This window comes from Ranitomeya variabilis, chromosome 7 (assembly GCF_051348905.1).
Source record: "Ranitomeya variabilis isolate aRanVar5 chromosome 7, aRanVar5.hap1, whole genome shotgun sequence".
Lineage (NCBI taxonomy): Eukaryota > Metazoa > Chordata > Amphibia > Anura > Dendrobatidae > Ranitomeya > Ranitomeya variabilis.
In genome coordinates this window covers 162,528,234-162,543,838 of record NC_135238.1, presented here as the reverse complement: position 1 = coordinate 162,543,838, position 15,605 = coordinate 162,528,234, and the positions used below count along the sequence as shown (strand labels likewise).

Genomic DNA, 15,605 nt, shown 5'->3' with positions numbered 1-15,605 from the left:
AAAGTTCATTTTTTTTCTCATTAATGTACACTCTGCACCCCATCTTGACTGAAAAAAACAGAAATGTAGTAATCTTTGCAAATGTATTAAAAAAAGAAAAACTGAAATATCACATGGTCATAAGTATTCGGACTCTTAGCTCAGTATTGAGTAGAAGCACCTTTTGAGCTAGTGCAGCCATGAGTATTCTTGGGAATGATGCAACAAGTTTTTCACACCTGCATTTGGGGATCCTCTGCCATTCTTCCTTGCAGATCCTCTCCGGTTCCGTCAGGTTGGACGGTGAATGTTGGTGGACAACCATTTTCAGGTCTCTCCAGAGATGCTCAATTGGGTTTAGCTCAGGGCTCTGGCTGGGCCAGTCAAGAATGGTCACAGAGTTGTTCTGAAGCCACTCCTCTGTTATTTTAGCTGTGTGCTTAGTGTCATTGTCTTGTTGGATGGTGAACCTTCAGCCAAGTCTGAGGTCCAGAGCACTCTGGAAGAGGTTTTCATCCAGGATATCTCTGTACTTGGCCACATTCATGTTTCCTTTAGTGATGAGCGAATATACTCGTTACGCGAGATTTCCCGAGCACGCTCGGGTGACCTCTGAGTATTTTTTAGTGCTCGGAGATTTAGTTTTCGTCACCTCAGCTGAATGATTTACATCTGTTAGCCAGCTTGATTATATGTGGGGATTCCCTAGCAACCAGTCAACCCCCACATGTACTTATTCTGGCTAACAGATGTAAATCATTCAGCTGAGGTGAGGAAAACTAAATCTCCGAGCACTAAAAAATACTCTGCGGTCACCCGAGCGTGCTCCGGAAATCTCGAGTAACGAGTATATTCGCTCATCACTAGTTTCCTTCAATGGCAACCAGTCGTCCTGTCCCTGCAGCTGAAAAACACCCCCATAGCATGATGCTGCCACCACCATGTTTCACTGTTGGGCAGGTGATGAGCGGTGCCTGGTTTTCTCCACACATACCACTTAGAATTATCACCAAAAAGGTCTATCTTTGTCTCATCAGACCAGAGAATCTTATTTCTCATAGTCTGGGAGTCCTTCATGTGTTTTTTAGCAAACTCTATGCGGCTTTCATATGTTTTGCACGGAGAAGAGGCTTCTGTCGGGCCCCTCTGCCACAAAGACCCGACTGGTGGAGGGCTGCGGTGATAGTTGACTTTGTGGAACTTTCTCCCATCTCCCTACTGCATCTACAGTGATCTTGGGTTTCTTCTTTACCTCTCTCACCAAGGCTCTTCTCCCACGATTGCTCGGTTTGGCTGTACAGCCAGGTCTAGGAAGACTTCTGGTGGTCCCAAACTTCTTCCATTTAAGGATTATGGAGGCCACTGTGCTCTAAGGAACCTTGAGTACTGCAGAAATTCTGTTGTAACCTTGGCCAGATCTGTGCCTTGCCACAATTCTGTCTCTGAGCTCCTTGGCCAGTTCCTTTGACCTCATGATTCTAATTTGGTCTGACATGCACTGTGAGCTGTGAGGTCTTATATAGACAGGTGTGCGCCTTAAAAGTTGTGATGGATCACAAACCTGATGCAGAGTTGGGCCTATGGCCAGATAGGTTTTTTTTTAAGGACATATTTGCATGCAGTAATATTCTCAGTTACTGTCCCCATTCCAGAGATGTTCGGCCTCCCAGGATTATCTTATGTATTTCGGGTAACATGTAGAAGGCCCCTGTTTGGAGACTGTCTGGTATTAGTATTAGTAGTGGGGATGATATGTGTTAGTTCCTCTGTGTATTTTTTGGTGGGATCTTCCTGAAGTGGAGTTGTGTTTCCTATCCAAGACTTGCCTGCGTGCGTCCTGGATAAGCTCACATGTTCATGACTAGTTTGTATTTACAGGGATTACGGTACAAATTCAATTTCAGAAATTAAAATAACATATACTGTACGTGTATTATATTAATTTCCAATTTTTGTTCTAAAGTATATTTCTAGTGGATCTTCACTATAAGGGCACACATTGTCCAAGATGTTATTTAAAGATGTGTTATGGGCCATAATGAAGTGTATCTAACATGTCCAAATTTATAAATTTTCTAATTAACAGCTGTGATGAAGGCCATCTTGGGAAAAACTGTGAGTGTGCAGCAGGGAGTTCTACAACCCAAGAACTGGAACAGAACTGTAGAAAAGACAACGGCTCGGCTTTGTGCTCCGGTGCTGGGGAGTGCATATGTGGGCAATGTTTCTGTCACATAAATGAGGACCCTGACAAGCAAATACAGGGCACCCATTGTGAGTGTAACAACTGGAGCTGTGAAATGAACAATGATAAGCTGTGCTCAGGAGAAGGTGAGTTCCTGAAAACAGCTGCTGAAAAGTAGCTGTGCTTAGTAAGCAGAGCACTGCCACCTAGTGGTATGTTAGGAAACTTCTTCACACATCATATTTAACTGAACTACCGTAATTTAGGCTACGTTCACATTTGCGTTGCGCGCCGCAGCGTCGGCGACGCAACGCACAACGCAAACAAAACCGCAACAAAACGCACGCTAAAACGCTGCGTTTTGCGACGCATGCGTCCTTTTTGGCCGAAAGTTGGACGCAAAAAAAATGCAACTTGTTGCGTTCTCTGCGCCCAACGCTTGCGGCCATGCGTCGCAAAACGCAGCACAACGCATGTCCATGCGCCCCCATGTTAAATATTGGGGCGCATGACGCATGCGGCGACGCTGCGGCGCCCGACGCTGCGGCGCCGAACGCTAATGTGAACGTAGACTTAGTGAGCATCATTTTACCAGTATGTGTCTATAGCAGGGGATATTATGAAATAAAGAAATAAGCATTAATTACCCTTGACTGCCATGCATTTCAAGCACTACCGGTCTGGATGTCTCTATCAGTGCTGGGATGAAGTCCTGTCCATCATTCACTGTAAAAGCTGCAGTCAAACATTGGCCTCACATGCAAATTTTATAACATTCTCAACATTTCCCATCCCTTAGAGAGTTAACATAATTTGTGAGATGGAGAATATGAACAGGACCGCGCTTCTAATAGTACAGAGCAGAGAAACCATCTGGGCCTGGTTTGTAATTAGGTATTAGTTGATAAATAGCGGTTTCTATTCCTGAAGAGGTGATGGCCTGATTTAGGAGATCAATCGTGTTGGAGTTGAGGACTGGGAGGGAAATAGAGTTACGGAAAGATTCTGTATCTGTTCAAGCTGCTGTTGGAAGAATCGGGGGATCTGTTGCGGGTTGGACGTAAGGCCTGTGTCGGTGGGTAGCCGTATTGGGGTACGTGGTACAGGAAAGCTACCCACTGATAGTGGGAAAGGTGTTTGTCGAGGGAGACTGAATCTGCTGAAAATGGAGTTGGTGCTGGGGGTTTGTAGACTTATCAAGCTTAGGATTGACTTGAGTTGCCATAAAGCAATGTGGTGCTTTGAGCATGTTTAGAGACTAGGTCAAGCAGATGGGAGAGAAAGGTAGATTGGTGAGTGTTGGAGGCATAGTAGGGAACAGAACGCACCAGTTCATCTGAAATGGTGACCATCACCATTAGGTAGCAGCCATCTTTGTCCGACACTAATGAATTAAAGACAAAGGTGACAGATTTTTTAAAACAAATGTCTACGCCTTTGGCTTTATTTGAAGTGAGTCGCCAACCGGGGCAATGGGGATACTCGGTACCGGGTCCGGGTCCCTCTTAAAGGGGATGTCACAGTGGCTGCAACCCGGTCCGTGGCCCTGGTCACTCTATAAAAGGGAGACAGTCTTTAAGGGGATTTGTAAAGTCTATGTTCATGACGCCACCTGTGGTTTTCGGTCAGTAGGGACCGACGCTGCTCAAAGGGGTCCTCTGGGGCGATGTTATGCAGCAAGATGGTGACGCTTCCCACAGGTGAAGTAGGGTCCCCAGGGCTCCCAATGTGTATGGCAAGGATGGTGGGTGGCCCGAAAATAACGGATGACACAAAGTTGCAGTCTTTACCTGGTTTGCTGATGGTAGCAGGCCTCAGTCCGTCGTACCGGCAACAGGTGCAGAAGGAGTCCAGGCAGCCTGAAAACAAGTAGTAATCCCCTTGGCAGGTCAGGTTGGGAGCCTTCCTCTATGTGCTGGTTTTCTGGTCCCTAGCTACCTGTAGTTCGCTGGCAAGGTACCCCTTTCTCTCTTCTGTCCTGGGACAGTACCTGCATGGCAGGCAGCTTGAGCTGTTCTCTTGGGGGTCTCTGACATGGTAACTTCAGGCTCTATCTGCTGCTGTACCTGAGGTATGGTATAGGCAATCAACACACAGTCCTATGCCCTCTGGTTCTACTGTGGACCTTGCAGTTATCCACAAGCTTGGGCTCCTGGTGCCCGGTTTCTGCGCTCTGGCTCACAGGAGGCCCAATTGCTGCCTCCTTGAGCTCCTAATCACTCCTCTCCCTTCACTGTCTGCTCCAGACTGAACTAACTCCTCCAGACCAGGATGGATATCAGGAAAGTTCCCCTAAAACAGGGTTTTGAGCTCCCCCTTCTGGCCTGGAGTTAGAATATGTTGTGTGTAAGATTTACCTGCCAAAGGGATCCCACTTGTCTCCAGGCATGACACTACTCTCCCTAAGAGGAAGGCAGCATCACTGTGGTACCCGAACTCCTGGGGTGCCACAGAAGAACTGGCGGTGTAGAAAAGCGGGTTAGAGTGGGGGATATGAACATTGGGTATGATGTTTTAGAGAAATGTGTCTCTTGAAGGCACATCTGCTTGTAAAGATCTATAGTAGAGGAAAGCTTTAGTACATTTGTGCGTGGAGTTAAGGCTGGCACATTGTGTAATAGGATGGTTAGTGGCATCGTGCTGAAGATATTTGGGTCGCATACAAAGGCTCCATCTGAGCTCTATGATAGGTATTGGAAGTCCAAGTTTGGGAACGATAAGTTGTTATACGTCCTCTCGGGCATGTAAGGGGGTTGAAGTTTGGGCTAGGTAGAACATCTGAACGAAGGGAAGCGACATAAATGGGTGGCAGTAGGGCCGTGACAGGTAATGTAGATGGCTGAGCTCAGTGTGCAATAACAATGCAATCAAATTTATAGTACTATACTGGGGTTCTTGAAAGGGGTTGGGATGGACTGCGTTAATTTTAACAGGTAAGTAACCTGCAATCACTTGTAGAGCATCTCATCTATGATGAGGGCCAAGTCTCGAAGAAGTTCGTAGGAGTGATCTTAGAACTTCTGAGGTGAGGAATTCCATGCCACTAGTAATAGTTGTTCTTTTGTTTTGTAAATGTAATATTTAAGAATAATGTTGTGAGGTGGACCATCAGGTTTACGTTTACTCAGAACTCTGTGTATGCGGTCCATTTCTAGTCATTCGATGGGGATTCCAGGTTGGAGTTCCTGAAATAGGGCTGTAGCAGTAGATTGGAGGACTGTAATTGTCTCGGGCAGGCCTCAGATATTAATATTAGTTCTGCTAGTGCGGTTTTTAAAATATTCCAGTTTATTGTTGAGGGAGTAGATTTCTTCATGGAGCATATCCATCTCTTTGTTGTGGGTAATGAGGTCTGTAGTGGTGATGTCACAGATGTGTCAGATGCAACAGACTGTCACTCTGCATCTGGCTGCAGAAGGTCTCTGTGTTTGGCATTACAGACACCTCCTTAAACCTTCTGTGTCTTGGACCCAGCGGTAACCTCCCTCCAGCTCTAGTTGACACACATGGACCTGGGACTTAAAAAAATCCCCAGTCTGCTGAAGAGTGTCGCTGGTGATATTCACATTTTTCCCTTGTGAAGGTTTGAAGCTATAGTGTTGTGAATTTGGTTTTTGGGCTCCCCCGGTGGTCACTGGTGGTACTGGACTTGTGTGCTTCACTTTCTCTGTTCACCTGTTTCCATCAGGATATGGGTGTATCCTATTTAGCCTTGCTGCTCAGTTATTCTAGTGCCGGCCATCAATGTAACCAGAGCCTTTCTGTTGCATGTTCCTGCTTCTAGACTACTATCAGCTAAGTTGGACTCTTAGTCCTAAGTTTGTTTTGCATTTTTGTTCCAGTTCACAGTTATGTTATTTTTCTGTAGCTGGAAGCTCTTGTGGGCCGAAATTGCCACTCCGGTGTCATGAGTTGACACATGAGTCTTAAAGTAATTTCGGGATGGTATTTTAATAGGGTTTTCAGCTGACCGTGAAGTTCCCTATTGTATATTCTTGCTATCTAGTAAGCGGACCTCGCTTTGCTGAACCTACCTTCATAATACGTATGTCTTTTCCTCTGAACTCACCGTCAATATATGTGGGGGGCTTCTGTCTCCTTTTTGGGGGAATTTCCCTAGAGGTAAGCCAGGTCTGTCTTTTCCTCTATTAGGGTTAGTTAGTCCTCCGGCTGGCGCTAGGCGTCTAGGGATAAAACGTAGGTACGCCACCCGGCCACTGTTAGTTGTGTGGTAGGTTTAGCTCACGGTCAGCTCGAGATTCCATCACCCAGGAGCTAGTCTGTAGTTTAAGTTCTCTGACGTTTCCTTGCCATTGGGAACCATGACAGTATGGCCGGCCAAGGGTTAAAACCGTTGGCAGAAGAAAGGAGAGAAAAAGAAGTCTGCAGATTTTTTTTTTTTTTTTTTTCTTCTGAGCTTGCTTTTTAGTTGACTCAGTTGCATTTCTGCTCTAATTGCAGCCTTGGTCTCTCTCTCTCCTTCTAATCCTTGAATGGCTCTGATCTCACCTGATTAAAATGGATCCTCAGAGTTTGGCTACAGGTTTGAATAATCTTGCTATGAAGGTTCAAAATTTACAGGATTTTGTTATTCATGCTCCTATATCTGAACCTAGAATTCCTATACCAGAATTTTTCTCCGGGGATAGATCTCGTTTCCTGAATTTAAAAAAAAATTGTAAATTATTTCTTTCCCTGAGATCTCGCTCCGCTGGAGATCCCGCACAGCAGGTTAAGATAGTAATTTCCTTGCTGCGGGGTGACCCTCAAAACTGGGCATTTGCATTGGCACCCGGGGATCCTGCGTTGCTCAATGTGGATGCGTTTTTTCTGGCTTTGGGGTTGCTTTATGAGGAACCTAACTTAGAGATTCAGGCTGAAAAAACCTTGATGGCCCTATCTCAAGGGCAAGATGAAGCTGAAATATACTGCCAAAAATTTCGTAAATGGTCTGTGCTTACTCAGTGGAATGAGTGCGCCCTGGCGGCGAATTTCAGAGAGGGTCTCTCTGATGCCATTAAAGATGTTATGGTGGGGTTCCCTGCACCTACAGGTCTGAATGAGTCCATGACAATGGCTATTCAGATTGATCGGCGTTTGCGGGAGCGCAAACCTGTGCACCATTTGGCGGTGTCTTCTGAGAAGGCTCCAGAAAATATGCAATGTGATAGAATTCTGTCCAGAAGCGAACGGCAGAATTTTAGGCGAAAAAATGGGTTGTGCTTCTATTGTGGTGATTCAACTCATGTTATATCAGCATGCTCTAAACGTACAAAAAAGGTTGATAAGTCTATTTCAATTTGCACTTTACAGTCTAAGTTTATTCTGTCTGTGACCTTGATTTGTTCATTATCGTCAATTACCGCGGATGCCTATGTCGACTCTGGCGCCGCTTTGAGTCTAATGGATTGGTCCTTTGCCAGGCGCTGTGGGTTTGATCTAGAGCCTCTGGAAGTTCCTATACCTCTGAAGGGTATTGACTCTACACCATTGGCTAGTGATAAACCACAATACTGGACACAAGTGACTATGCGTATGAATCCATACCATCAGGAGATGATTCGCTTCCTTGTGTTGTACAATCTACATGACGTTTTGGTGCTCGGATTACCATGGTTACAATCTCATAACCCAGTCCTTGAATGGAAAGCTGTCATGATCTCCATGGCCAGAGAACTAGCATAAGCCTCAATAGGAACAAGCTCTTGGAAGATGTAACTATACTGACCATGAACTAAACCTACCGCATCATCTAGAAGTAGCCAGGTAGCATGTCCTACTTTTTATCCCTATATGCCCAGCGCCGGCCGGAGAACTAAATAATGCTAGCAGAGGGAAATATAAGACCTGACTCACCTCTAGAGAAATGCCCAAAAAGGAGACAGAGGCCCCCCACATATATTGGCGGTGATATGAGATGAAACAACAAACGCAGCAGGAAAATAGTTTTAGCAAATTTGAGGTCCGCTTTCTAGATAGCAGAAGACAGAAAGCATACTTTCATGGTCAGTAGAAAACCCTAACAAAACACATCCAGAAATTACTTTAGGACTCTGGCATTAACTCATAATACCAGAGTGGCAATTCCTGATCAACAAGAGCTTTCCAGACACAGTAACGAAACTGCAGCTGTGAACTGGAACCAAAATACAAAAACAAAACATGGACGAATGTCCAACTTATCTAGTAGATGTCTGGGAGCAGGAACAAGCACAGAGAGGCTTCTGATAACATTGTTGACCGGCAAGCATCTAACAGAGAAGCCAGGTTATATAGCGACACCCAGATCTAATCAGAACAGGTGAACAGGGAAGATGATGTCACAAGTTCAATTCCACCAGTAGCCACCGGGGGAGCCCAGAATCCAAATTCACAACAGTACCCCCCCCTCAAGGAGGGGGCACCGAACCCTCACCAGAACCACCAGGGCGATCAGGATGGGCCCTATGAAAGGCACGAACCAGATCAGAGGCATGAACATCAGATGCAGTGACCCAAGAATTGTCCTCCTGGCCGTATCCCTTCCACTTGACCAGATACTGGAGTCTCCGTCTGGAAACACGGGAGTCTAGGATTTTTTCCACAACGTACTCCAACTCACCCTCAACCAACACCGGAGCAGGAGGCTCAACGGAAGGCACAACCGGTGCCTCATACCTGCGCAATAACGACCGATGAAAAACGTTATGAATAGAAAAGGATGCAGGGAGGTCCAAACGGAAGGAAACAGGGTTAAGAATCTCCAATATTTTATACGGACCGATGAACCGAGGCTTAAACTTAGGAGATGAGACCCTCATAGGGACAAAACGAGAAGACAACCACACCAAATCTCCAACACAAAGCCGAGGACCAACACGACGGTGACGGTTGGCAAAAAGCTGAGTCTTCTCCTGGGACAACTTTAAATTGTCCATCACCTGCCCCCAGATATGATGCAATCTCTCCACCACCGCATCCACTCCAGGACAATCCGAGGATTCCATCTGACCGGAGGAAAATCGAGGGTGGAACCCCGAATTACAGAAAAACGGGGACACCAAAGTGGCAGAGCTGGCCCGATTATTGAGGGCGAACTCCGCCAATGGCAAAAAAGCAACCCAATCATCCTGGTCAGCAGACACAAAACACCTCAGATATGTCTCCAGGGTCTGATTAGTCCGCTCGGTCTGGCCATTAGTCTGAGGGTGAAAAGCAGACGAAAAAGACAAATCTATGCCCATCCTAGCACAGAATGCCCGCCAAAATCTAGACACAAATTGGGTTCCTCTGTCAGAAACGATATTCTCAGGAATACCATGCAAACGAACAACATTTTGAAAAAACAGGGGCACCAACTCGGAAGAAGAAGGCAATTTGGGCAGGGGAACCAAATGGACCATCTTAGAAAAACGGTCACACACCACCCAGATGACAGACATCTTCTGAGAAACAGGCAGATCTGAAATAAAATCCATCGAGATGTGTGTCCAAGGCCTCTTAGGAATAGGCAAGGGCAACAATAATCCACTAGCCCGAGAACAACAAGGCTTGGCCCGAGCACAAACGTCACAAGACTGCACAAAGCCTCGCACATCTCGTGACAGGGAAGGCCACCAGAAGGATCTTGCCACCAAATCCCTGGTACCAAAAATTCCAGGATGACCTGCCAATGCAGAAGAATGTACCTCAGAGATGACTCTACTGGTCCAATCATCAGGAACAAACAACCTATCAGGCGGACAACGATCCGGTCTATCCGCCTGAAACTCCTGCAAGGCCCGCCGCAGGTCTGGAGAAACGGCTGACAAGATAACTCCCTCCTTAAGAATACCTGTGGGGTCAGAGTTGCCGGGTGAATCAGGCTCAAAACTCCTAGAAAGGGCATCCGCCTTAACATTCTTAGAACCCGGTAGGTACGATACCACAAAATTAAACCGAGAGAAAAATAATGACCAGCGCGCCTGTCTAGGATTCAGGCGCCTGGCGGTCTCAAGATAGATCAAATTTTTGTGGTCAGTCAATACCACCACCTGATGTCTGGCCCCCTCGAGCCAATGGCGCCACTCCTCAAACGCCCACTTCATGGCCAAAAGCTCCCGATTCCCAACATCATAATTCCGCTCAGCGGGCGAAAATTTACGGGAAAAGAAGGCACAAGGCCTCATCACGGCGCAGTCAGAACTTTTCTGCGACAACACTGCCCCAGCCCCGATCTCAGAAGCGTCGACCTCAACCTGAAAAGGAAGAGTCACATCAGGCTGACGCAACACAGGGGCAGAAGAAAAACGGCGCTTAAGCTCCTGAAAGGCCTCCACAGCATCAGGGGACCAATTAGCAACATCAGCACCCTGTCTAGTCAAATCGGTCAATGGCTTAACGACATCCGAAAAACCAGAAATAAATCGACGATAAAAGTTGGCAAAGCCCAAAAATTTCTGAAGACTTTTAAGAGAAGAGGGCTGCGTCCAATCACAAATAGCTTGAACCTTGACAGGATCCATCTCAATGGAAGAGGGAGAAAAAATATATCCCAAAAAGGAAATTCTCTGAACCCCAAAAACGCACTTAGAACCCTTGACACACAGAGAATTAGACCGCAAAACCTGAAAAACCCTCTTAACTTGCCGGACATGAGAGTCCCAATCATCCGAAAAAAATCAGAATATCATCCAGATACACTATCATAAATTTATCCAAAAAATCGCGGAAAATATCATGCATAAAGGACTGGAAGACTGAAGGGGCATTAGAAAGACCAAAAGGCATCACCAAATACTCAAAGTGGCCCTCGGGCGTATTAAATGCGGTTTTCCACTCATCCCCCTGCCTGATCCGCACCAAATTATACGCCCCACGGAGATCAATCTTAGAGAACCACTTGGCCCCCTTTATGCGAGCAAACAAATCAGTCAGCAACGGCAATGGGTATTGATATTTAACCGTGATTTTATTCAAAAGCCGATAATCAATACATGGTCTCAAAGAGCCGTCTTTTTTTGACACAAAGAAAAAACCGGCTCCTAAGGGAGATGACGATGGACGAATATGTCCCTTTTCCAAGGACTCCTTTACATATTCTCGCATAGCAGTATGTTCAGGCACAGACAGATTAAATAAACGACCCTTTGGGTATTTACTACCCGGAATTAAATCTATAGCACAATCGCACTCACGGTGCGGAGGTAGTGAACCCAGCTTGGGTTCTTCAAAGACGTCACGATAATCAGACAGGAACTCAGGGATTTCAGAGGGAATAGATGATGAAATGGACACCAAAGGTAAGTCCCCATGAGTCCCCTTACATCCCCAGCTCAACACAGACATAGCTCTCCAGTCAAGGACTGGGTTGTGAGACTGCAGCCATGGCAATCCCAGCACCAAATCATCATGTAGATTATACAGCACCAGAAAACGAATAGTCTTCTGGTGATCCGGATTAATACACATAGTCACTTGTGTCCAGTATTGTGGTTTATTATTAGCCAATGGGGTGGAGTCAATCCCCTTCAGAGGAATAAGAGTCTCCAAAGGCTCTAAATCATACCCACAACGATTGGCAAAGGACCAATCCATAAGACTCAAAGCGGCGCCAGAGTCGATATAGGCGTCCGTAGTAATAGATGACAAAGAGCAAATCAGGGTCACAGACAAAATAAATTTAGACTGTAAAGTGCCAATGGGAACGGATTTATCAAGCTTTTTAGTACGCTTAAAGCATGCTGATATAACATGAGTAGAATCCCCACAATAGAAACACAACCCATTTTTCCGTCTAAAATTCTGCCGCTCGCTTCTGGACAGAATTCTATCACACTGCATGTTTTCTGGCGTCTTCTCAGTGGACACCGCCAGATGGTGCACTGGTTTGCGCTCCCGCAGACGCCTATCGATCTGAATGGCCATTGTCATGGACTCATTCAGACTTGCAGGCACAGGGAACCCCACCATAACATCCTTAATGGCATCAGAAAGACCCTCTCTGAAAGTAGCCGCCAAGGCACACTCATTCCACTGAGTAAGCACAGACCATTTACGGAATTTTTGGCAGTAAATTTCAGCTTCATCTTGCCCCTGCGATAGGGACATCAAAGTTTTTTCTGCCTGAAGTTCCAAATGAGGTTCCTCATACAGCAAGCCCAAGGCCAGAAAAAACGCATCCACATTGCGCAACGCAGGATCCCCTGGTGCCAATGCAAAAGCCCAATCTTGAGGGTCGCCGCGGAGCAAGGAAATCACAATCCCAACCTGCTGTGCAGGGTCTCCAGCAGAACGAGATTTCAGGGACAAAAATAACTTACAATTATTTCTAAAATTCTGAAAGCTAGATCTATTCCCTGAGAAGAATTCCGGCAAAGGAATTCTCGGCTCTGATACCGGAGCATGAACAACAAAATCTTGCAAACTTTGTACTTTCGTGGCGAGATTATTCAAACCTGCAGTTACACTCTGTAGATCCATTATAGACAGGTGAACATAGAGCCATTCAAAGATTAGAAGGAGAGAGAAAAAAAAGAAAGACTGCAGCATAGACAGACTGGCAAGTGATCCAATTAAGAGCACACTAACTACTAGAGAAAAAAAAAAAAAAAAAAAAAATTTTCAGCAGACTTCTTATTTCTCTCCTTTCTCAGCCAAGGATTTTAACCCTTTAGTGGGCCGGTCAAACTGTCATGATCTCCATGGCCAGAGAACTAGCATAAGCCTCAATAGGAACAAGCTCTTGGAAGATGTAACTATACTGACCATGAACTAAACCTACCGCATCATCTAGAAGTAGCCAGGTAGCATGTCCTACTTTTTATCCCTATATGCCCAGCGCCGGCCGGAGAACTAAATAATGCTAGCAGAGGGAAATATAAGACCTGACTCACCTCTAGAGAAATGCCCAAAAAGGAGACAGAGGCCCCCCACATATATTGGCGGTGATATGAGATGAAACAACAAACGCAGCAGGAAAATAGTTTTAGCAAATTTGAGGTCCGCTTTCTAGATAGCAGAAGACAGAAAGCATACTTTCATGGTCAGTAGAAAACCCTAACAAAACACATCCAGAAATTACTTTAGGACTCTGGCATTAACTCATAATACCAGAGTGGCAATTCCTGATCAACAAGAGCTTTCCAGACACAGTAACGAAACTGCAGCTGTGAACTGGAACCAAAATACAAAAACAAAACATGGACGAATGTCCAACTTATCTAGTAGATGTCTGGGAGCAGGAACAAGCACAGAGAGGCTTCTGATAACATTGTTGACCGGCAAGCATCTAACAGAGAAGCCAGGTTATATAGCGACACCCAGATCTAATCAGAACAGGTGAACAGGGAAGATGATGTCACAAGTTCAATTCCACCAGTAGCCACCGGGGGAGCCCAGAATCCAAATTCACAACAGAAAGCTATGTCTGTGTTAAGCTGGGGATGTCAGGGGGCTCATGGGGACGTACCTTTGGTTTCCATTTCGTCATCTATTCCCTCTGAGATTCCGGAATTTTTGTCTGATTATCGTGATGTTTTTGAGGAGCCTAAGCTTGGTTCACTACCTCCTCACAGAGATTGCGATTGTACCATAGATCTGATTCCGGGCAGTAAATTTCCAAAGGGTCGTTTATTTAATCTATCTGTACCTGAACATGCTGCTATGCGAGAATATATTAAGGAGTCCCTGGAAAAGGGACATATTCGTCCTTCTTCATCTCCCTTAGGAGCCGGTTTTTTCTTTGTATCTAAAAAAGATGGCTCTTTGAGGCCGTGTATTGATTATCGACTCTTGAATAAAATTACAGTCAAATATCAGTATCCTCTGCCACTGCTGACTGATTTGTTTGCTCGAATAAAGGGGGCTAAGTGGTTCTCTAAGATTGATCTCCGTGGGGCATATAATTTGGTGCGAATTAAGCAGGGGGATGAGTGGAAAACCGCATTTAATACGCCCGAGGGCCATTTTGAGTAGTAATGCCTTTTGGTCTTTCAAATGCCCCTTCAGTCTTTCAGTCCTTTATGCATGACATTTTCCGTGAATATTTGGATAAATTTATGATCGTGTATCTGGATGATATTTTGATTTTTTCGGATGACTGGGATTCTCATGTCCAACAGGTCAGGAGGGTTTTTCAGGTTTTGCGGGCTAATTCCTTGTGTGTGAAGGGTTCTAAGTGTATTTTTGGGGTTCAAAAGATTTCTTTTTTGGGGTACATTTTCCCCCCCTCTTCCATTGAGATGGATCCTGTCAAGGTTCGGGCTATTTGTGATTGGACGCAACCTTCTTCTCTTAAGAGCCTTCAGAAATTTTTGGGCTTTGCTAATTTTTATCGTCGATTTATAACTGGTTTTTCTGATGTTGCTAAACCTTTGACTGATTTGACCAAAAAGGGTGCTGATGTTGCTGATTGGTCCCCTGCTGCTGTGGAGGCCTTTCGGGAGCTTAAGCGCCGCTTTTCTTCCGCCCCTGTGTTGCGTCAGCCTGATGTTACTCTTCCTTTTCAGGTTGAGGTCGATGCTTCTGAGATCGGAGCTGGGGCGGTCTTGTCGCAGAAAAGTTCCGACTGCTCCGTGATGAGACCTTGTGCGTTCTTTTCTCGAAAATTTTCGCCCGCCGAGCGAAATTATGATATTGGTAATCGGGAGCTTTTGGCTATGAAGTGGGCTTTTGAGGAGTGGCGTCATTGGCTTGAGGGGGCTAGACATCAAGAGGTGGTATTGACCGATCACAAGAATTTGATTTATCTTGAGTCTGCCAGGCGCCTGAATCCTAGACAGGCGCGCTGGTCATTGTTTTTCTCTCGGTTTAATTTTGTGGTCTCATACTTACCAGGTTCTAAAAATGTGAAGGCGGATGCCCTTTCTAGGAGTTTTGAGCCTGATTCCCCTGGTGATTCTGAACCTACAGGTATCCTTAAGGATGGGGTGATATTATCTGCTGTTTCCCCAGACCTGCGACGGGCTTTGCAGGAGTTTCATGCGGATAGACCTGATCGTTGCCCGCCTGGTAGACTGTTTGTTCCTGATGATTGGACCAGTAGAGTCATCTCGGAGGTTCATTCTTCTGTGTTGGCAGGTCATCCCGGGATCTTTGGTACCAGGGATTTGGTGGCTAGGTCCTTCTGGTGGCCTTCCCTGTCTCGAGATGTACGAGTTTTTGTGCAGTCTTGTGATGTTTGTGCTCGGGCCTAACCTTGTTGTTCTCGGGCCAGCGGATTGTTGTTATCTTTGCCTATTCCGAAGAGGCCTTGGACTCACATCTCTATGGATTTTATTTCTGATCTCCCTGTTTCTCAGAAAATGTCTGTCATCTGGGTGGTGTGTGACCGTTTTTCAAAGATGGTCCCTTTGGTGCCCTTGCCTAAGTTACCTTCCTCATCCGAGTTGGTTCCTCTGTTTTTTCAAAATGTGGTTCGCTTGCATGGTAGTCCGGAGAATATCGTTTCTGACAGGGGGACTCAGTTCGTGTCTAGATTTTG

The 15,605-nt window shown here is 45.7% G+C and overlaps 1 protein-coding gene across 2 annotated transcripts in view; it reads left to right on the top strand.

Annotated features, from left to right (window-relative positions):
- ITGB2 (integrin subunit beta 2) overlaps positions 1 to 15,605 on the top strand; it is a 179,742-nt gene that overhangs the window by 147,321 nt on the left and 16,816 nt on the right. For both annotated transcript variants that reach the window (XM_077272157.1, XM_077272156.1), the window contains exon 12: positions 2,066 to 2,310. In XM_077272157.1, the coding sequence (XP_077128272.1) occupies positions 2,066 to 2,310 (245 nt within the window). The remainder of the gene's footprint in view (positions 1 to 2,065; positions 2,311 to 15,605) is intronic.